The 24,362-nt window shown below is 41.0% G+C and overlaps 1 protein-coding gene across 16 annotated transcripts in view; it reads right to left on the bottom strand.

The window, feature by feature from the left end:
* Positions 1-24,362, bottom strand: part of plekha5 (pleckstrin homology domain containing A5) — a 360,346-nt gene that overhangs the window by 119,812 nt on the left and 216,172 nt on the right. For 15 of the 16 annotated variants that reach the window (XM_087999672.1, XM_043713467.2, XM_043713466.2 and 12 more), the window contains one exon: positions 17,109-17,192. The exons of the other annotated variant lie outside the window; for it this stretch is intronic. In XM_087999672.1, coding sequence (XP_087855798.1) covers positions 17,109-17,192 — 84 coding nt within the window. The remainder of the gene's footprint in view (positions 1-17,108; positions 17,193-24,362) is intronic. 16 annotated transcript variants of the gene reach the window in all.

Below are 24,362 nucleotides of genomic sequence, written 5' to 3'. Positions count from 1 at the left end.
CCATAACCAGCAGAATGTTATGGAGATCAGTGCTTGGCCTCAATTACTTACAATCTATATTCATGACTTGGATGAAGGAACTCTATGTGGTATCTAGACTTGCTAATTATACTAAGCTAGGTAGGAAAGCAAGTTATGAAAGGGTAACAAGAGTCTGCAAAGGGAGACAAATAAATGAGTCAGTGAGCAAAGATTTGACAAATGGAGTATAACATCAGAATGCCTGAAGTTTTTCTCTTAGCAGGAAGATTGGAAAAAGCAGATAATCAAGTTAAACGGAGAAAGACTGCATAAACTTGTGGTATAGTGCTGTCCTCATAAAAGAAGTACAAAAAGTGAGTATTGTGCCACTGAGATTTATTGAGAAGTGTGAGGTGGTAGAATTGGAATGATGGATTTTATTGTTCGGGCAATGAAGTGCTGCTACATTTACATACATAGGGCCCTAGAGAGACTACACCTATAGCACTGTTAGTTTTGCTCCCAACTGAATGAAGGATATAACACAGGATGCAAATCTGATGACGGTCACTTGGCTGGTCTTGGGATAAAAAGTTATCTTTTGAGGAAATATTGAGTGAATTATTGCTATACAAATTACTTAACATATTAAAAACTCAAAGACCAGTAGGTTTATTTTTAAAAAAGGGACTCATTGAAGAGGAGGATACAAAAAGAAATGCAGTTATAATCAGGTATAGTACAGTCAAGGGAATAGACAATGTCCTCTGTGGCCAATGTCTGGAACAAAGATACTGTCACAAGCTCTTGCATTTTGGCAAAATTGGTTCAACCAGACTATGTACTGGATTTTTTGTCAGAAAGGAGAACTCTGTAAATGTTTGCTTTTCCTCTATCTTCCTTGCCAATGAAGTATTTCCAGAGGTTTCTCTCGAGTCTGGCTATGAACTCACCAAGAAGAATCTCCCTTTGTAAATCACAGGCAATGTGTAGTCAGGGCTAGATTAGAATTCAGGATGTAGTCAGGATTAGAATTCCTCTTTGGCTTCACCAATTGCTTCTAGGGACGGGGCATGTGCACTTAAGACAAAAGGACATGAACCATTTGTTTGCACCACAAGGGGCCTCACTGAGATGGTCGACTAGCTTGCTTTCTATAGTGACCTCACAGAGTCAACAGTTGTCTTCCAATTTACTTTTCCAGAAGGTGCATCCACCACTTTTTTCTTTCAGCTGGCTTTCTCCTGCCTGCTGTGTATCACTCAATCCAGTTGCCAATTTCCTGGGGTTCTGGGTAATGATAGTAGTGCAAATTTCAGGCCTGTTGCTACTGTTGTCAAGGATCCTGATTTTCCAGATCCCAAAATTGATTATGACAAGACAATTATAACATCAGGTGACAATGACATACCAATTACAATATGGTCCTGCCAGAACAAAATCTTTATCCTGGATAATTGGAGTTAATTGGAGTCAGATTCTGCTGCACACACAGGAACAGATGGACAGACACAAACACAAACATGATGTAACCCACTCCCTTATCCTAGGAGCCTGCAATCCTGCTTACTTGTGGGAAAGAAATAATGCAAGTCCAGGCTTGCACTCCTTTGTGAGACTTTCCTCAGCTCCTTGGCACTGCATTATTTCAACCCCCTCTGCCACTGGTTCCACACTGTCTCAGCTTTCTTACATCATCAATGTGGGGCTTGTAACAGCATCACTCACATCTTCCATTAAAATAATGCGTGGTATAGATTTTGTTATGGACCAGACCAAACCCACTTCAAATATATCAAGGAGATAGTCTAGACAAGAACTTTTATCTTATTTAAGGGCAAGGGTAAGCTGTTGTGTTCCAGATGTAATTCGATTGTTACACTCCTCGGATTTAAGCAAAACACACTTTATTCTTACTCTACAGTTAAAATACAAAGAAAAGAAAGTAGAATTGGTATAACTTTAATTGTATTGGAAAACTTAACGGAAAAATAGATTTAGCTACTAAGCAGCAACTGTTCCAATATAGTAACATCCCATAAACACATACTTGGCAAAGGCAAAGTCAGTAAAACAGGTTGTCTCACATGCGATTCTGGCAACAGGCAGAGAACCCAAGCTTTTAGCTGTTTCCACAATCAACTTCAAAACCCCAACAACTGCTGAAAGCTAAACTAAAATCCTGGTCCTGTGGGAGCCTGACTCTTTCCATTCATGCTGCTTTTATTGTTCGAACTTAAAACAAAGCCCGGGTCTCACAAGCTATTTATTTTATCAGCTTGGAGGAGACATCTTCACACCTGTGGCTCATAGAACATAGAAGAATTCAGCGCAGTACAGGCCCTTCGGCCCTCGATGTTGCGCCGATCCAAGCCCACCTAACCTACACTAGCCCACTATCCTCCATATGCCTATCCAATGCAAATCCTCTCTTCAAAAAATTCCACAACAAAATACGCCTCAAAGCCATAGTACTGTCGTAAGTTGATTTTCATTACAATAATATGTTTCCATTTTTCAAAAATTAATGACTACAAATAATGGTGCAATGATCCAGAAAGTAAGAAAAATTGTATCATTATCTATTTCGAAGTTATTTTTAAAGCACAGCCAAAAAGAAGGCTACAACATTGTTAAAATAAATGTCATATTCTTTTTTCCACCATGATAAAGTTCTTGAAAAATGAGGTTCAGATTTATATCACTTCTCATTAGTCATATTTCAATTGTTCAATATGATAACCCAAGGTGATAGGACAAGGAAGCACAATTATGGGGTGGATAAAGAAGAAACAAAACTAGCTACACTGAAACTTTAGGTATTTTTAAAAGCCATTTAATTTTTTGGCTAACCAGCAGGCGTATAAGTACCAAAGTTTGAGATGTTTCAGCAGTTTAAAATTAAACAGTCATAAAAATAAGCTTCCTCTGTTTTTCATTGGAGATGCCAGAACTCTGCACTGTGTGCTCCAACAGGACTGCAACCCTGTTAATTACATTCTCAACAATAATCTTTGTTCTGCATAACATTTATTCATTTTTCTGCTTTATCGAGTTCTTTATTCCCAAATACAGTGCTTGAAGTTCTGATATGTTTTCAAAGCTTGAAAGAAAAAAAACTACCAGATGTGTTCAGCAGACAATCACTGCATTGATTAAGCAGCCCAATCTCCAACAACTCTTTACTGTATGTAATTATACATTATGCAAATTTATATAAGATTCAATAACAATCTTCTGTTCAAATCTCAAAAGTCCCTGCCCCCACTTATACCGTGGAACTTCCAAACACAGAACCTACACTAAGTATCTAATGATTGTCTCCAATTTTTCAGAAATTCCGAAAAGAAAAATCTGCTGGATATTTTTGACAAGTTTGGTTTCCATGCTTTGTGATTTCAGGAACATGGTTGCTTGAGATTTGACAGAACCAGCACATAATATATTCATCCACATCTTCCTTCATGACTTCTATGACACAATCGAAGTTTTGAAGCAACTTCAATTATATTCAATTCAATTGAGCAACTTCTACCTCATCAGTATTCACTCAACAATGCACAGAGAATATGTGGAGCTGAAAAGGCACAGCAAGTCAGATCACATCTGAGGAACAGGAAAGGCTACCTTTCCGGTCAGGACCTTTCATCAGGAGGGCAAAGGCAGCTCAGAAAAAAATGGGAAGAGCTGGTGGAAAGGTAGCTGGGATGGTGATATGTCAATGAGTTTCGCAGATGTCTAGACGTCAAGCTCTTTTTCCACCGCCTCTGTGCCGACTTCTTCAAACTTGGATTCAACCCACCCTCTGAAGACTTTTTCTCCTGTCTCTAACAAACTCCATCCTCCTGGACGTTCCCTCCCTGCCTCATACCCTCCCTCAATCTCTTCAACTCCAACTGCCATCACAAAATCAGTTGCCTGAATCTCTCCACCCCTCTCACCTATTCCAACCTCTCCCCATCACAATGCACTGTCCTCCACTCCAACCCTAACCTCACTATTAAACCTTCTGACAAGAGTAGCACAGTATTAGTATGGCGTCCTGACCACTTCATCATTAAGGCCAGACGCTCAACTCTCTGACACCCCCTCCTACTGTTCCCTCAATTAAGACCTCACCTCTTATCACCAAATCATCATTTCCCAGACTATCAACAACCTCATCACCTCGGGAGATCTCCCTTCCACAGCCTCCAAATTGATGGCTTCCCAACCTTGCACTGCCCGTTTCTATCTTCTACCTAAAATCCACAAACCTGACTGCCCGGTTCGACCTATTGTCTCTGCCTGCTCCTGCCCCACTGAACTCATCTCCTCTTATCTCAAATCCGGCCTCTTCCCTTTGTTCCAGGAACTCTCTCCACCTACATTCAGGACACAACCCATGTTCTCTACATTCTCCAAGACTTTCAATTCCCCAGCCCCCAACACTCATCTTCACCAGGGACAATCAGTCTCTCTACAGCTGTATCCCCCTTGAGGAGGACATAAAAGCCTTCAATTTCTTCCTCTCCCGCAAGCCCATCCAGTCCCCCTCCACCAAAACTCTCATTCACTTGGCAGAACTGGTCTTTACCCCCAACAATTTCTCCTTTGACTCCTCCCACTTCCTGCAAACCAAAGGGGTGGCTATGGGTACCCGCATGGGTCCGAAATATGCCTGTCTCTTTATAGGAAACGTGGAACATTCCCTCTTCCACAGCTACACCAGCATCATCCCTCGCCTTTTCCTCCACGACATTGATGACTGCATTGGCATTGCCTCATTCTCCCACGAGGATCTTGAACAGTTCATTAACTTCACCCACACCTTTCATCCAAACCTCAAATTCACTCAGACCATCTCTGACACCTCCCTCCCCTTTCTGGACCTCTCTGTCTCCATCTCCAGTAACCGACTTAGATATCCATTTCAAACTCATCGAGTCCCACAGGTACCTCGAATACACTTCCTCTCAACCATCTCCTATAAAAATACAATTCCATACTCCCAATTCCTCTGCCTGCACCGCATCTGCTCCCAGGATGAAGGATCCCACTCCAGGACATCCCAGATGTCTTCCTACTTCAAGGACCATAATTTCCCTTCTCCTGTGTTTAATAATGCCCTCAACCGTATCTCCTCAATTTCTCGCTCCTCTGCACTCCAAATCCCTCCCCCCAGCCTCAATAAGGATAGAGTCCCCTGGTCCTCAAATACCACATCACCAATCTTCAAATCCAATGGATCATCCAGTTTCACCACCTGCAGTCAGACGCCACCACCAAAAAGAAATTTCTTTCCCCACCCTATTTGCTTTCTGCAGGAACCATTCTCTCCTCGACTCCATCATCAATTCCACACTCCCCACTAACCTCTCCTCCATACCTGGCACCTTTCCCTGCAACCACAAAGTGCAACACCTACCCCTACACCTCCCCTCTTACCTCCATCCAAGGCCCCAAACAATCATTCCAAATCTGGCAGAGATTCACCTGCACTTCTTCTAACCTAATCTATTGCATCCGTTGCTCCCATCAGAGGGACCAAGTGTAGGCTTAGGGACTAGTTTGCAGAGCATCTGCATTCTGTATGTTCCAATTAACAGCAACTTCCAGTTGCCAGCCATTCCAACTTCTTCTCCCACTCTCCTGGTGACATGTCCATCCTGGGCCTCTTCCAATGTCAAAATAAGGCCACAGGTAAACTGGAGGAACAACACCTTAAATTCCACCTTGGGGGTGTACAGCCCAATGGCCTCAACATAAAGTTCACCAGCTTCAAAATGTCCCCAACCCTCAACCTCATCCCATGTCCATCTTCCTTCTCACCTATCCGCTCCAAACTTCCCACTGACGATTCACAACTATACTCTATCTGCATCCACCTATCACCATCCCATCTATGTTTCCTTCATCCACCTATCACCACCCCACCTACTTTTCCTCCAGCCCTATCTCCTTTCCTCTATTTATTTGAGCTCCCTTCTCCCTCCCCAGTCCTGAAGAAGGGTCCTGACCCGAAACATCGACTGTCCTGCTCCTCTGATGCTATCTGAACTGCTGTGCCTTTCCAGCTCCACACTGATTTCCAGTATATGCAGTCCTTACTATCTCCAACATACAGAGAAGCCTGCCCTCTTTTAAAGTGATCTTCAGAAACAGATTAAATAATTGACACAGGGATAAAGAAAACACAACTTATGAAATAGATAACTACATAATTCATTCATTCCTTCCTCGCAATTAAATCACACTAACTTTCAGATGCATTTAGAATCACTATTTTAAAACATTTACAGAGAAAAGTGGCTAATATATTGATTCCACTTTTGCATCTTTCTCAACGTTTGACCTCCAAACTGGTCAGAGCGAATGTATTACTGCATCATGTTAGAAACAATATGCACCAGCTTTAAACATCATTATGATATTCATAAAAAATTGAAATATCAATTTGAATGTGATAGCCATGTAAAATACAGAATTCATGGAGTAATCATAACTGAATGTAAAAAGAATGCAACAAGTCTAATACTTCAATCCTCCATCTCAGTCAACTTGCAACTATAAGCAGCAGCTGAATAATTCAAACTGCACATGCAATTAGCTTCAAAGAGTCAACATTCTTCAATTCACTATGTTAAGTGATGACAATATTCAAGATCAAGAACCAAGACAACCAGGTCATCTACAATTCTTACAATGACAGGAAATAAAATTGAAGCAGCTTCCTACAGTGTATTTTACAATTAAGACAGTTATGAAGCTTTTTAATTAGCAAAATGCTTGCAACAATACAAACCGTCCACAGAATTATTTTACTCATACTTCAGAGATTATTCTAATAGAGCAGTGTGTTTTGGATTCTTAACTGAAGTTGCAAATCACTCAAAGCAATTGGAAAGATTTTGCATGCATATTTCCTATACAATAGTCAAGATGAACTTTAATTTTACCTAGTTTATTGTAACTGACCTCACAGCAAGATTGGACATTTCATAAAAGCTTAATGGACCACAAATATATTAACAAACTGGCTAATGAGGATACAGCAGTCAACCACAAAATATTTGAAGTGTTTTCTAAAGTAAAATTAAACCTCAACACACTTGTATTCAATTATCATTTCTGTCATCCTGTTCAGTGTTGTTTCAAAAGTGCAGGCAGCCTTATCTAAAATGTGTACAGTTAACAGTGATTTTCAATATTTCATCGCTCCCTCTCACAGTACTCAAAAGTTAAACGGTCAGTAGTAACTGAAGCTATTAGCTCATAATCACTGTAATAATTGATGTCATCTTGAGATTTCTAAAAAGTGAATTATTGTACTCAAAATAAATGCTGGTAGCATTGGTGCATGAAATAAAATATTTGACTATTTTGGACGCCAGTGCCAACTTCATGCACCCACCCCGTACAGTAAAATATAATGCACCATATTTGCTGTTGCACAGAATCTAACAGCATCTCTTGGCAGTTAGACTCTTACTCTTCAGCTTCAAAATGCAGGAGCTACAAAATAATATGGCGAAACAAACAGAGTTGAGCAAGCAGGCAATCAACTAAATTCAAGGAACAGGGAAATAAACTGTCAAGTGGTTTAGTAGAACGGTGAAATAAAAGATGGATCATGCATACAGAAAAAGAATTAATGAGAGGAATATGATTAGAATAAGTAACGATTAAAAGGAGACTGGAAGGAAAAAAATTATTTAAATTCAATATTCAATATTTTTATCGTCTCAAGTAATAGAAGTCTCAAGGAATGTGACTTCAAACTTTTCAGCATGGAAACAGACCCTTCGGTCCAACCCATCCACACCGACCAGATATCCCAACCCAATCTAGTTCCACCTGCCAGCACTTGGCCCATATCCCTCCAAACCCTTCCTATTCATATACCCATCTAAATGCCTTTTAAATTTTGCAATTGTACCAGCCTCCACCACTTCCTCTGGCACCCTCTGCGTGAAAACGTTGCCCTGTAGATCTTTTTTATATCTTTCCCTTCTCACCCTAAACCGCTGCCCTGTAGTTCTGGACTTCCCGACTCCAGGGAAAAGACTTTGCCTATTTATCCTATCCATGCCCCTCATAATTTTGTAAACATCTATAAGGTCACCCCTCAGCCTTTGATGCTCCAGAGAAAACAGCCCCAGACTGTTCAGCCTCTCCCTATAGCTCAAATCCTTCAACCCTGGCAACATCCTTGTAAATCTTTTCTGAACCCTTCAAGTTTCACAACATCTTTCCGATAGAAAGGAAGACCACATTGCACACAATATGCCAACATCTATGACTCTATAACTTTCAGTGCCATGGAGAATGACAAGCAATTATTAGTACTAATTACATCATACGAAAAGTATCCGGGCTTACTGTAATTATCCCTTCTCAAAATGTTGGAAATACCATCAAGTAATAGTATCTTCATGACATTCAATGCATGTTCAAAGTGAGGTGGAGAGTAAAACATTATTTTAACAGTGGACTGAATCTGGATAGCAACATTTGGATATTGGCAGTTAACTATGCAAATCACTGTGCATCACTGGTCTGTTATTTTAACAGCAAAACAGAGCTATTAGTTGCAAACAAAACCTATTTTGATTCAGCACAAACTCTTAACATCTCTGAAGTTCTGGCAAGCTACATGTTTTATGCTTAGGATCCACATTCACTAAGAACCAATTAAAATTATCATTTGTAACTCCTTTCATGCTGGATGAACTGGTACTAAATTTGGATATCATTCCTGATTGCTGATGGAGATATTAGAAATTTCACCTTTCTAAAAAAAACTACCTGCCTTCCTGTTTTTCTCTAAGTTTTTCTCCCTATTTCTTTATTTTCCTGTACCTGACCTGACATTGAATTTATCCATTCTGATTTATTTCTTCTCCAATTTTTTGTTATTCATTCCACAATCCTTCAATCTTATTAATAGGGGCGATCCACTTATACATCCTGTTCACCCATTTTCTTTGCATGTTATCAACTCTCTTTTTATACACTTTTAGCATGACAATTGCAAAGGCCTAAATGTGCACAAGTATGACCAAATAATGATATAATTGTATGTTCTGCTGCAACAAAAACAGAGACATTGTCACCACTGTTAGATGCACTGATGAGTAAACTAATGTTTTGAAATTATTATTTTCCCATTAGCTGTAATTCCATGGATTCAGGCAAGTTTCTCTTTCAAGGATAGTGGAAAAGCTAGTACCTTATTGGATTACTGCAACTAAATTAGTTTGGTTGTAATCTCAAATTCAGCCTGTGTGTGCACTTGTGGTGGCAATGTGAACCCATAAACATTGGTTAAATTGACCTATTTAAAATCACACCATCAATAAATCAAATACAATACAGCCTTTCTTTAACTTCTCAAAAGTGTTGAGAGAATAGAAATGGATCAACGCACTGATCATTGACCTACAGATACAATTTCATTACTTTCAAATTGTTTTGCATTCAAAAAGAAATATCACAGTTTCATAAAGAAATTATTTTGATTGGTGTCTTTATGAAATAACAACTGTTTAGCACAAATCTTTAGAAGTTAATGTTTTACTTGATATATTTGACACATTTCACACAATAATTTGAGGAACTTTTGAGGGTAGGAAGTGAGGTTGAAAAATATACATTATATTTAAAGAGATGTTTTAATGGCTGAAGGTGGATGTGCAGAAATAGGTTCATTCTAAGCCCATTAAAACTAGGGCAGTTATAACTAAAGGTTGAGATGGAGTCTCAGAACCGATACAAACAAAGCAGATGTCAATTGCTTACATATTCCACATGTCAGATGAGAAAAATACCAGTCATCATTACGCAAGAATGATGCTTGCTTAACAGTTTTTGATAAATGAAGAACTTTTGAAAGTAGAATTTTGCAGAATTATCCTTGAAAAAGCTTTACTTTGAAGTGACACAGTTAGTACTGGTAGATTTACAATGTTTTGCACAGTCATGTTTCATGCATATTGAGACACTATTCAACTGGGGTTGCCTCAGGAGCCAAATACTCATATATGCCAGCCCCAAATAACTAACAGAAGATGAAAAATCAATTCCTTTCCCTACAAAGTAAAGCGAACAATTCAGAAACAACACATATTGGAATTACATGTAGAAAAAAGAATTCATTTGGCAAGGACTCATCTTAAAATGGAGTTGTATTCAGTACTTTATTATAAGAACCTGAATTACAAAAAAGAGAAGTTCGGAGTAGTGATGGGTTTAGAAACGGAAGTGGGATACAAATGCAAAAGAGGGATACAACATGTTTAGCTGAAAGTGTGATGTTCACTTTTCAGGCATTTTGTATAGGGGGGGGGCATAGAGATACCAATATTTTAAATAAGCAGTTACAATAAGCAGCTTCAGCTTTTGAAGAAACGATCTTCTCTAAAAGCAACAGCTGAGCGTACTCCATAAAGATTCATCAAGTAAAACACATTTTTCACGTTTTAATGCTACAAAGTGCTAGTTATAACCTCTTCAGAGGCAACCACTTAAAATGTGTGGAAGAATGACTTCACACCATCAATTTACTTGAAAATACTGTGATCTAAATGTGTGTACAACCAAGAATTGCTGAATGAGTGGCCGAACATATTTCAGTTTCCTACCCACCAATTAAACAAAGTATTGGTGATAGAGGACTCAGACAATTGGGTTGACTTATTTGAATCACTAAACCCATCGGGAAAATTTAGGTTTCCCTGAAAAACAAATAAGTTGACAATTGGGTTAGAGCATTGCCATGAATGCTAACCCGCACAAGGTCACTGATGGCAAATGCAGCAACTCAATTTCAATTCTGGTCATGATAACTTATCTCAACACAGGTTCAGAATCAAGTTACTCTAGTTTGTATGCCTTAATGCTAAACTAGCCTTTAACTACTACACTAGGGAGGACTTCTTGGGATGCTTCCTTTCAATACATGACTATATTAATTTAAAAAGTACACCAAGCAAGCCTTTAAGACTATGATGAAAAATATAAAGGTGAAGCATAAAATTCAGAATGAGGTTTGATAATCAATGAGGTTGCGCTGCCATAGCCTGAATTTCTAATGGAAATAGTCCTTGTGGGTGATCCTTGTTACACGTGTCACCCTCAGATGATAAACTAATGGCATCTTATTCATATTATTTTCAATGGAATTCAATGGAACAATTTCAATGGAACACCTTGGATATACACCCATAAGTTTTACACTTTTATTTGGAAGTATTTCATGCATGATTAACATCTAATTTTGCAGATTTTAGTATACTCTGTTGTTACTGTAGTCGTATTTGAAACAAAGATCTGCAATACCCAATGGGTATTCCTACTGATCTATACTACATCTCCTAATAAGGCTTGTTTGAAAAGTGCTGAGAAACAGTGATTTACATTTTGCACAGGCAGTGCCTACAACCTTGAGATCACTGTTTTGGACCTTTCACAATCTGCTGTTAAGACATTATTGGCAAATATGTTCAACGCTGACTTGCCATGTTTTGGTTAAAAACAGAGGAAGTATCAGTTGGTATTTTCCAGGAAAGTTCAGATCTCTGACAATAAAATTTTGGCAAGATTAACAATGTCTCACCACCAAATATTAAAGCATTTTTGGTAGTGCATTGTTTAACCTCTTGGATAAAATAGATGGGTATGTCAGATTTTCAAAAAGCATCGCAAAACAGCAAATGAATTAAGGTCAGAGAATCTGGCACATGCAAAGTTAAAGAACATTTGGACATAATTATGGTCACATAATTAAATGCTTTGAATGTTTTGCAGAAATCTCAATTACTGTGTAGGATTTTTGGAGATGTCTACTCAGAATAAAAACCAGATTCACTTAAAAAAGCCAACTCAGGAACTAAACCACAGAACTCAAATGTTCAAACCATTTGCATTGAAAGTAATTAAGGCAGACATCATGGATATTTCTAAGGCAATCGCAATGTGTGGGTAGAATTCAGAAACCGCAAGGGTAAAAAAAAACATAGTTGGAGTTATGTACAGGCCTCCAAACAGTTGTGAGGTGCTGGGGCACAAGATACACCAGGAGACAGAAAAGATGTGTAGGAAAGGCAAAGTTACAGTAATCATGGGAGATTTCAATATGCAGGTGGGCTGGGAAAATCAGGTTGGTAGTGGATTGCAAAAAAAGGAATTTGTGAAATGTCCATGAGATGTTTTTTGAAGCAGCTTGTGGTGAAGCCCACTAGGGAACAGACAATACTGGATGAAGTTTTGTGCAATGAGGCAAAATTCACAAAGGTGAAGGAACCCTTAGGAAGCAGTGATAATAATGATTACATTTACCCTGCAATCAGAGGTAACCATGTTTCAGCTGAATAAAGGCAATCACAGAGGCATGAGGGAGGAGCTGGGATGTGGGAGTTTAGGGAGTGTGTCCAGGTTACTGATGATTACATCTGCAGGAAGTGTCTTTGGTTGCGAATCATATCAGATCACATGGATTGGCTGGAGCAGCAGTTAGAGGCAATGAGGAATTTACAAGAGCTATGGGGTCTGATGGATGGCAGATATAGATAGGGAGAAAAACCACAGATACAGTCAGGTGGATGGGTTAACTCCAGAAAGGGCAGGAAGGGCAGGCAGGTAGTGCAGGAGTTTCCTATGGCTATCCCCATCTGAAACAAGTATACTGTTTTGGAAAATGTAGGGGCTGATGCACTCTCAGGGGAATATAGCATGAACAGCCAAGTTTCTGGTACTGGGAATTGCTCTAATATAATGAGGCGTATGTCGGGTTCCAAGCGATTGATTGTGATAGGGGACTCTCTAGTCAGAAGCACAGACAAACATTTCTGCAGCCAGCAATGAAAAATCAGAATGGTGTTTTGCTTCCCTGATACCAGGATTAAGGATATTTCAGAGAGGGTGCAGAACGTCTTCAAAGGGTAGAGGGACCAGCAGGAGGTCATTGTATACATTGGAACTAACAGCATAGAAAGGGAAAAGGATGAGATTCTGAAGGAAGAATATAGAAAGTTAGGCTGGAATTTAAAAAGGAAGTCCTCAAAATTGGTAATATCTGGATTACTCCCAGTGCTATGAGCTAGTAAGGGTAGGAATAGGAGGATAGAGCAGATGAATGCATGGCTGAGGAGCTGGTGCAGGGGAGAATCTCTTCTGTAGTAGACGTGCCCTGTACAAGGAAGACAGATTGCGCCTGAATTGGAATGGGACTAGTATACTGGCAGGGAGACTTGCTAGAGCTGCATGGGAGGATTTAAACTAGGAAGGTGGGGAGTGGGGGGGGAGGGCGTGGTGGGATCCAGGAAAATAGTGAGGAAAGAGATCAATCTGAGACTGGTACAGTTGGGAAAAGGAGCGAGTTAAACACTCAGGGCAGGCAAGAACAAAGCAGAGAACAAGATAGAACTGATGAATTAAACTGCATTTATTTCAATGCAAGAGGCCTAACAAGAAAGGCAGATAAACTCAGGGCATGGTTAGAAAAATGGCACTGGGATATCAAAGCAATTACAGAGATGTGGATCAGAGATGGACAAGACTGGTAGCTTAATGTTCCAGGATACAAATGCCACAGGAAGGATAGAAAGGTGGGGGGCAAGAGAGGAGGGGGGAGTGGCATTTTTGATAAAGGATAGCATTACTGCTGTACTGTACTGAGGAAGGATATTCCTGGGTATGTATCCAGGGAAGTTATTTGGGTGGAATTAAGAAATAAGAAAGGGATGATCACCCTATTGGGATTGTATTACAGGTTCCCTAATAGTCAGTGGGAAATTGAGAAACAAATTTGTAAGAAGACTTCAGTTATCTGTAAGAATAATAGGGTAGTTATGTTAGGGGATCTTAACTTCCCAAATGTAGACTGGGACTGCCAGTGTGTTAAGGGTTTAGATGGAGAGGAATTTGTTAAGTATGTACAAGAAAATTTTCTGATTCAGTATGTGGATGTACCTACTAAAGAAGGTGCAAAATTGAACCAACTCTTTGAAAATAAGGCAGGGCAGGTGACTGAGCTGTCAATGTGGGAGCACTTTGGGTCCAGCGACCAAAATTCAATTCGTTTTAAAATAGTTATGGAAAAGGATAGACAAGATCTAACAGTTGAAGTTCTAAATTAGAGGAAGGCCAATTTTGATGGTATTAGACAAGAACTTTCAAAAGTTGATTGGGGGCAGATGTTCGCATGTGAAGGGATGGCTGGAAAATGGGAAACCTTCAAAAATGAGAACCCGGGAAGCAAATACTGTTAGGATGAAAGAGAAGGCTGGTAGGTGTAGGGAATGCTGGATGACTACAGAAATTGAGGCTTTGGTTCAGAAAAAATGACATATATGTTAGATATCAACAGCAGAGATCGAGTGATGGCTTAGAAGAGTATAAAGACAGTAAAAGTATACTTGAGAGGGAAATCAGGCGGGAAAAATTGGGTCGCGAGATAGCTTTGACAAATAGGGCGAAGGAGAATCAAAAGGGATTTTATAAATATATTAAGGACAAAAGGGTGACTAGGAAGAGAATAGTGCCCCTCAGCAAGGCCTATGTATAGAGCCGCAGGAGATGGGGGAGATACTAACGAGCATTTTGCATCAGTGTTTACTGTGGAGAAGGACATGGAAGATATAGAATGTGGGGAAATAAGTGGTGACATCTTGAAAAATGTCCATATTGCAGAGGTGGTGGTGTTGGATGTCTTGAAAAACATAAAAGTGGTTAAATCCCCAGAACCGTTGAACTCTGTGGAAAGCTAAGAAAGTGATTGCTGGGCCACTTACTGAGATATTTGTATCATCGATAGTCACAGATGAGGTGCCAGAAGAGAGGAGGTTGGCTAACATGGTGCCACTATTTAAGAAAGGTGGTAAGGAAAAGCCAGGGAAGAGGGGTGGGGGAGTCCAGAACTAGAAGCAATTGGTTTAGGGTGAGAGGAAAAAGATTTAAAAGAGACCTGAGGGGCAATTTTTTTTTCACACGGAGGGTGGTGCACATATGCAATGAGCTGCCAGAGGAAGTGGTGGAGGCTGGTGCAATTAACCCATTTGAAAGGCATCTGGATGAGTATATGAATAGGAAGGGTTTAGAGGGATATGGGCCAAGTGCTGGCAAACGGGATTAGATTAGGTTAGGCTTTCTGGTTGGCATGGGCGAGTTGGACCGAAGGGTCTGTTTCCGTGCTGTACATCTCTATGACCCCATGACCGAGATAAGAGTTTCGCAGGAAAGACAGTGGAACAGCAATGGCAGGAGTTTCTGGAAATAATTTACAAGACATAGCAGAGATTGATCCCGAGGAAAAAGAAGCATAGTACAGGAAACATGAGGCAACCATGGCTGACAAGGGAAGTCAGGAATAGCATAAAAGCAAAAAAGAAAGCATGTAAGGTGGCTAATGGCAGTGGGAAACCAAAAGGTTACAAACAGCAACAGAGGGCAACAAAAAAAAGATAAGGAGGGAGAACATTAAATATGGGGGTCAGCTCGCCAGTAACATAAAGGAAGAGTTTCTTTCGATATATGAATGGCAAAAGTGAGGCAAAATTTCCAGGCCGATTAACCTAACCTCGGTCGTGAGTGAGATCTTGGAATCTACTGTAAACAATGAGATTTCTGAATACTTGAAAGAGCATGGTTTCATCAAAGGGCGGTCATGCCCAAAATTTCTGCTCGAATTCCTTGAGGAAGTAACAAGCTGATTAGACCAAGGAGAGCCAATGGATTTTATCCATCTGGACTTCAAAAAGGCCTTTGACAAGGTGACACAAAGGCGCTATTGAGTAAGATAAGGGCCGGTGTTGTTAGAGGGAAGAGGCAAGCATGGATAGAAGTCTGGCAGAAAGCAGACAGAGGGGATAAAAGGGTCTTTCTCAGGATGGCAGCCACTGACAATTGGTGTTCCACAAGGGTTAGTGGTGGGACCACAACTTTTCACTTTATACAATAATGATCTAGATGAAGGAATTGAGGGCATTCTAAATTTGCAGACAAGGCAAAGATAAGTAGAGGAACAAGTAGCAACTGAGGCGGGAGGCTGCCAAAGGATTTGCACAGGTTAGGAGAGTGAACAAAGAAGTACAGGTAGAGTATAACGAGGGAAAGTGTGAGGGCATGCACTTTGGTAAGAAGAATAGAGACATGGACTATTTTGTAAGTGGGGAGAAAATTTAGAAGTCTGAAGTACAGAGACTTGGGAGTTTTAGTCCAGGATTTCTCGCAGGGTAAACTTGCAGGTTGGGTCAGTAGTTAGGAAGGCAAATACAACAATGGCATTTATTTTGAGAGCACTTGAATATAAATATACTTCTGAGGCTCTAGAAGGCTCTGGTCAGACCATATTTGGAATATTGTGTGCAGTTTTGGGCCCCCTATCTCAGGAAGGAGTGTGTTCAGAGGAGGTTCACAAGAATGGTCCCAGCAATGAAAAGCTTAACATATCAGGAATGTTTGAGGACTCTGGCTTTATACACTATGGAGTTTTTAAAGAAAGGGGGGGATTTAATTGAAACTTACAAAGTACTGAATGGCCTGGACAGAGTGGATGAGGCGAAGACGTTTCGATTGGTAGGAGAGACTAAGACCTGAGGGCACATCCTTAGAGTAAAGGGAAGACCATTTAGAACGGAGATAAGGAGAAATTTCTTCAGCCAGAGAGTGGTGAATCTATGATTTCATTGCCACAGAAGGCTGTGGAGGTAGGCCATTGCATACATTTAAGTAGATAGGTTCTTGATTGTCAAGGGGAGCAAGGGTTACGGGGAGGAAGTGGGGAAATGAGGTTGAGAAACTTATCAGGGAGGAGAAAGTGAGGACTGCAGATGCTGGAGATCAGAGCTGAAAATGTGTTGCTGGAAAAGCGCAGCAGGTCAGGCAGCATCCAAGGAGCAGGAGAATCGACGTTTCGGGCATGAGCCCTGAAGAAGGGCTTATGCCCGAAACGTCGATTCTCCTGCTCCTTGGATGCTGCCTGACCTGCTGCGTTTTTCCAGCAACACATTTTCAGCTGAGAAACTTATCAGCCATGATTGAATGGCAGAAGAGACTCAATGGGCTGATTGGCCTAATTTTTGCTTCTATGTCTTATGGTCTTATAATTATTTCAATTATTGCTTTACAGTCATTATCTGCTTGAATAAATCAGGCTTAAAAAAACTTACTCGTCATTCATTACAAAGATACAGTTTTCTTGGGATGTATGTCCTGTCACCGGATGCTTGCAGGTTACCTTCCACTCATTATGACTGCAGGGAAGAAGAAAATGAAAAAGATCTCAATTTGTGATTTCAATACCTTAATCGTTATTTCTCAATTATCAAGATAACCTAATCAATTCATTTTGCATCATGTACTAATGGACACAATTTCAAATGAGAAATTGGTTGACTTTCTATTTTGCAATCATCTTTTATCCTTAAATAATGGACATACGTTGTTTGAATTTCCATTAAATTGACTGGCTATGGTGAATTTCTGTAGTTAGCACAATCTGAACAAGCTTGGGTCATGCTAGACATAGGAACAAGGCGGCTCAGTATCCAACTTTCTCTTTCAAATTTGAATTATCTCAAATGACTTCATACTATCATCTCAAATCAAATAAATTACTAATGCCTATTATTCAAAGGAAAAAACTCTGCAGTCAGAAAATGCTTTAAACAGCCAATGCCAATTATGAGAACAAATAAGCTAATGTTTTGATTCCTCAATCGAACAGCCCTGAAATAGGGTCTACCAGTTGATGTGTCAGCTTCTCTACCCTCTTCATGGATAGTGAATGATCTGTGATTCTAGCATTTCTATTTTTGATTCCAAGAACAAAGATAATCTTTTGCACTTCAAGCCAACAGCCACCCAAAGTTGGGAAAAAAGATGTACGGTTACAAGCATTGAACCTTTTTGCTAAATCCTGTGCATTTTTTACAGTAATGTGCCGCCCTCAATGGCAATATCATCATGAGATAATAAACAAAACTGCATACACCACTTTACATTTGGTATAACTATACTCTTGCGCAAATGAAGCAAGACTTCATTATTCCTGTACTCAGGTAAGATCCTTGGGGGTTTTGCTGTACAGACATCTTGGAGTGCAGGTTCATAGTTCCTTGAAAGTGGAGTTGCAGGTAGATAGGATAATGAAGGCAGCGTTTGGTATGCTTTCCTTTAATGATAAAAGCATTGAGCATAAGAGTTGGGAGGTCACGTTGCAGCTGTATAGGACATTAGTTGGGCCACTTTTGGAATATTGTATGCAATTCTGACCTCCCTACTATTGGAAGGATGTTGTGAAACTTGGAAGTGTTCAGATAAGATTTACAAGAATGTTGCCAAGGTTAGAGGATTTGAGCTCCAGGGAGAGGCTGAATAGATTGGGGCTGTATTCCCTGCAGTGTCGGAGGCTGAGGTTTATAAAATCATGAGGGGCATCAACTAGGTTTTTTTCCCTTGGGTGGGGGAGTCCAGGAATAGAGGGAACAGGCTTAGACTGAGGGGGGAAAAATTTAAGAGAGACCTAAGGGGCAATTTTTTCACGCAGAGGGTGGTGCCTGTATGGAATGAGCTACCAGAGGAAGTAGTGGAGGCTGGTACAATTACAACATTTAAAAGGCATCTGGATGGGTATGTGAATAGGAGGGGTTTAGAGGAGTATGCATCAAATGCCGGCAAATGGGACTAGATTAATGTAGTATATCTGATTGTCATGGACAAGTTGGACTGGGGCGGCACGGTGGCACAGTGGTTAGCACTGCTGCCTCACAGCGCCAGGGACACGGGTTCAGTTCCGGCCTCAGGCGACTGACTGTGTGGAGTTTGCACGTTCTCCCCGTGTCCGTGTGGGTTTCCTCCGGGTGCTCCGGTTTCCTCCCACAGTCCAAAGATGTGCAGGGTCAGGTGAATTGGCCAGACTAAATTGCCCATAGTGTTAGGTAAGGGGTAAATGTATGGGTGGGTTTCGCTTCGGCAGGTCGGTGTGGATTTGTTGGGCCGAAGGGCCTGTTTCCACACTGTAATGTAATATAATCTAATCTCATCTAATCTAATCTAATCTAATCTCAAGGGTCTGTTTCCATGCTGTATATATCTCTGACTCTAATACCCTAAATCCTCTTTCAATAAAGAGAAATTACTCCATTAGCCTTCCTAATACCTATAACAACAAATGCTAGCAATCACAGAGGGTCAGACACCATCCCTGCAGAAACAGCAAGCTAATGTTTCAAGTCTAGATGACTCTTCAGATCTGATGAAGTGTCATCTAGATTTGAAACATTAGCTTACTCTCTAGCATTTGTTGTTTTCAGTACAGATTCCAGCATCTGCAGTAATTTGAGCTTTCCTAATAGGTTGCTGCACTTGATAATAGCATTCAGTGACTTATCATCAAGATTACCTTAGTCCCTTTTGCACATTTACATTTTCTTACCATTTAAGCAATACTGTGCACAAGTGTTCCTCACACAAAAGTGGATAACATCACATGTTTACACATTATTTTTCATCTGCCATGTTCTTGTCCACTCAATGAGCCTGTGCAAATCTTCCTGAAGCTGTTTTATGTCCTCCTCTCAATACACACCAGTTAGCTATGTATCCACCCAAAACTTAGAAATATTATATTTGATCCCAACCTCCAAATCATAGATTTTTATTGTAAACATCTGGGGTCCAAGTACTGATTCTTGCAGTACCCACTAGTTGCAGCCTTTCAACGCAAGAATGAACCACTTATTCTTACTCTGTTTTCAATATATTAGCTAATCATTAATCATGCCATCAAGTTACTTCCTTTCCTAATCTTACTATCAAGCCTCCTTTTTGGGGGCTTAACCAAAAGCCTTCTGAAAATATAAGTATACCACATTCTCCTGGCTCTTCTTTATCAGCGTTGTTAGTAACATCTTCAATCGACTCCAAAAAGTTCATCAAATACAATGTATGCTGTCTCGGCCTAATCAGATCAAAATCAACTATATGTAATAGATAAGTGGGTGACATGCCAGGCCATGAGGATGTACACTGTGCTGGAGTACAATTCTGCTGCTGTTGATAGCCCACAGTGCCTCATGGATGCCCACTCATCTTTATACTAAATTCCAGAATTTTCCCTGCTACTGATAAAAGGCTGGTAGGTCTGTAGTTCCCGGTTTTCTCTCTTGCTCCCTTCTTAAATGGTGACTTGACATTTGTTACTTTCCAATGTGCAGGAATCATCCCAGAATCTAAGAATGCTGGAAGATAATAAATGCATGAGTGATCTCTATAGCTACCTCCTTCAACACTCTGGGATGTAGACAATCGGATCTTAGAGTTATCAATTTTCAACCCTATAATTTCTCTAGTTCAACCTTCTTAATAGCGTCTCGTTTTCCTTAGCCACTTGCATCTCTACTTCTGGGATATTCTTGTATAATTCTCAGTAAAATAAACACAAAGTAATAATTTAAAACAAAAATAGAAATTGTTTGAGAAACTTAACAGTTCTGGCAGCAGCTGTGGAGAGAAAACAGAGTTAACATTGAGTCCAGTGATCATTCTTCAGTTTCAAATATGGTTTAACTAAGCCTCGATTAGAAGTTTACCGTAGTTAATTTATAATTTTTCTCCCTCTAAATACAAAACCTCATGCCTGGTGTGTTTCTTTGCTGTTATGTTAATCTGTGTCACTAAGTGTAGTGATATATATATAAATAATAAAAATCTGGAATTAAGAGTCAACTGATGACCATGAAATAATTGTCAATTGTTGGAAAAACGTGTCTGGTTCACTGATGTCCTTTAGGGAAGGAAATATGCCATCCTTACCTGGTCTGACCTACATGTGATTCCAGAGCCACAGCAATGTGGTTGACTCTCAACTGCCCTCTGAAATGGCCTAGCAAACCACTCAGTTGTATTGATTGCTAGAACATCACAACAAAGAAACAAAACCAGACGGACCACCTGGTATTGACCTTGGAACTGGGAAAGACAACGGCTAAAACACAAACAGCCCTGTCAACCATGCAAAATCCTCTTTATCAACATCTGGGGGCTAGTGCCAAAACTGGGAGACCTGTCTCACAGACTAGTCAAGCAACAGCCATTCTTACAAAATCATACCTTACAAATAACACCTCAGATAGCATCATTACCATCCCTGGATATGTCCTGTCCCACCAACAGGAAAGATCCAGCAGAGGTGGTGGCACAGTGGTATACAGACAAGAGGCAGTTGCCCTGGGAGTCCTCGACATACACTCCAGACTCCATGAAGTCTCAAGGCTTTAGGTTAAACACTGGCAAGGAAACCTCTTACTGATTACCATATATCATCCTCCTTTGACTGATGAATCAGTACTCCTCCATGTTGAGCAACACTTGGAGGAAGCACTGAGGGTGGCAAGAGTGCAAAATGTACTGTGGGTGGGGGATTTCAATGTTTACTACCAAGAGTGGCTCGGCAGTAGCATTAATGATCGAGCTGGTCGAGTCCTAAGGGATATAACTACTGGACTGGGTCTGCAGCAGATGGTGAAGGAACGAACAAGAGGAAAAAACATACTTGACCTCATCCTTACTAATCTGCTGGCTGCAGAAGCATCTGTCCATGACAGTATAGATAAAAGTGACCACTACACTGTCCTTGTGGAGATGAAGACCCACCTTCACATTGAGAATAACCTCCATCGTGTTCTATAGCACTATCACTGTGTTAAGTGGGACAGACTTTGAAACGATCTAGCAACTCAAGAGTGGGCATCCATGAGGCACTGTGGGCCATCAACAGCAGCAGAACTGTACTCCAGCACAATGTGAAACCTCATGGCCTGGCATGTCACCCACTTATCTATTACATCAAGCCAGGAGATCAACCCTGGTTCAATGGAGAGTACAGGAGGGCATGCTAGGAGCAGCATCGGGCACATATAAAAATGAGGTATCAACCTGGTGAAGCGACCAAACAGGACTACTTGTTGAGCTAAGTGATACCACAACCAACAGATCAGATCTAAGCTCTGCAGTCTTTCCACATCCAGTCTTGAATGGTGTTAGACAATTAAACAACTCACTGGAGGAGGTAGCTCCACAAATATTCCCACCCTCAATGATGGAGGAGCCCAGTACATCAGTGCAAGAGATAAGGCTGATGTATTCGTAACAATCTTCAGTCAGAAATGCCATGTGGATAATCCATCTCAAGATCCTCCAGTGGTCCCCAGCATCACAGATACCAGTCTCCAGCCAACTCAATTCACTCCACGTGATATCAAGAAACAGCTGGAGGCAATGAGTTCTGATAACATTCCAGCAATAGTACTGAAGATGCTTGCTCTCGAACTTGCCGCTTCCCTAGCCAAGCTCTTCCAGTACAGTTACAACACTGGCTTCTACCTGACAATGTGGAAAATTGCCCAGGTATGTCCTGTACACAAAAAGTAGGACAAATCCAACCTGACTAATTACTGCCCAATCAGTCTACTCTTCACCATCAGCAAAGTGATGCAAGGGGTCATCAACAGTGCTAGCAAGCAGCACCTGCTCAAAGATGCCCAGCTTGGGTTTTGTCAGGGTCACTCAGCTCTTGATTCATTACAGCCTTGGTACAAACATGGGACAAAAGAGCTGAATTGGGGCAAACACTCTGCTGGTAAAGTCATACCTGGCAATAAGGAAGATGCTTGTGGTTGTGGAGGGTCAGTCATCTCAGCTCGAGGACGCTTCTGCAGGAGTCCCTCAAGGTAGTGTCCTAAGCCCAAGAACCTTCAGCTACTTCATCAATGACCATCCCTAAGTTGTAAAGTTAGAAGTGCGGTTGTTCGCCGATGATTGCACAGTGTTTAGCACCATTCGAGACTCCTCAGATACTGAAGGAGTCCGTGCTCAAATGCAACATGATCTGAACAATATCCAAGGTTGGGCCAACAAATGGCAATCAGCATTCGCGCCACACAAATGCCAGACAATGACCATCACCAATAAGAGACAATGTAACCACCGCCCCTTGACATTCAACGGTATTAGCGTGACTGAATCCCCCACTGTCAACATTCTTGGGGTTACTATTGACCAGAAACTCAACTGGACTCACCAGGTAAACTACAGATACTGCTGCAAATAACTCACCTCCTGACACCCCAAAGTCTATTCGCCATCTACAAGGCACAAGCCAGGAGAGTGATGAAATACTCCCCATTTGCCTGGATGGGTGCAGCTCCAACTACACTTAAGAAGCTTGACATCTTCCAGGACAAAGCAACCCATTTGATTGGCACCACAGCTACAGACATTCAATCCCTCCATCACGAGCACTCAGTAGCAGCAGTGTGTACTATCTACAAGATGCATTGCAGAAATTCACCAAAGATCTTTAGACAGCACCTTCCAACCCCACAACCACTTCTACCTAGAAGGGCAAGGGCAGCAGGTACTTGGGAACACCACCACCTGCAAGTTTCCCCTCCAAGCCACTCACCATCCTGACTTGGAAATATACTGCCGTTCCTTCATAGTTGTTGGCTCAAACTCCTGGAATTCCCTCCTTACCAGTGTTGTGGGTCAATCACAGTTAGTGCCTCAAAGGTTTCATCTAACAATAAGAAATTGTACAATCTCCCCACACCCCAGTGGGACTGTTTGTTCTTTCAACTCTGACAGTTAGACACACCATTATCATGCCATTCCTACATTCCAATCACCTAATTAGTGGGCGGCACGGTGGCACAGTGGTTAGCACTGCTGCCTCACAGCGCCTGAGACCCGGGTTCAATTCCCGCCTCAGGCGACTGACTATGTGGAGTTTGCACGTTCTCCCAGTGTCTGCGTGGGTTTCCTCCGGGTGCTCCGGTTTCCTCCCACAGTCCAAAGATGTGCAGGGTCAGGTGAATTGGCCATGCTAAATTGCCCGTAGTGTTAGGTAAGGGGTAAATGTAGGGGTATGGGTGGGTTTCGCTTCGGCGGGTCGGTGTGGACTTGTTGGGCCGAAGGGCCTGTTTCTACACTGTAATGTAATCTAATCTAAAAAAAAATTTGAACTATCATCATCCTTTCTCCCCCATCACTGTGAACTCCATCTCTCTTTCTCTTTCCCTCTCTGTTTTCCCCCCACCCCCACTATTACATAAATGCTGTCACCTCCAAACTTGACGTTAGGTCTGATGAAGAGTCATCGAGACTCGAAACATTAGTTTGCTCTCTCTCCATCAATACTACCTGACCCACTGAGATCTCCAGTGGTTGTTTTCAGTAATCAGCCATAGCAACCTCTGCAATACATGTTAGATCAACAAAATGGATACTACCATCACACATGGGAATACCATTCACCAAGCACATGGCAGACACTAATGTGACTCAGCCAATGTTGTCTACATCACATCCACTCCATAACACTAAAATAGATTATCTGATGAGTACGGTTTGTGGGAGCTTTC

The sequence above is a fragment of the Chiloscyllium plagiosum genome, unplaced genomic scaffold (assembly GCF_037043375.1).
Source record: "Chiloscyllium plagiosum isolate Xiang-an unplaced genomic scaffold, Cpla_swu_hap1 HiC_scaffold_23, whole genome shotgun sequence".
Lineage (NCBI taxonomy): Eukaryota > Metazoa > Chordata > Chondrichthyes > Orectolobiformes > Hemiscylliidae > Chiloscyllium > Chiloscyllium plagiosum.
The sequence above is the reverse complement of the archived record's forward strand: the minus strand, read 5'-3'. Positions and strand labels throughout refer to the sequence as shown.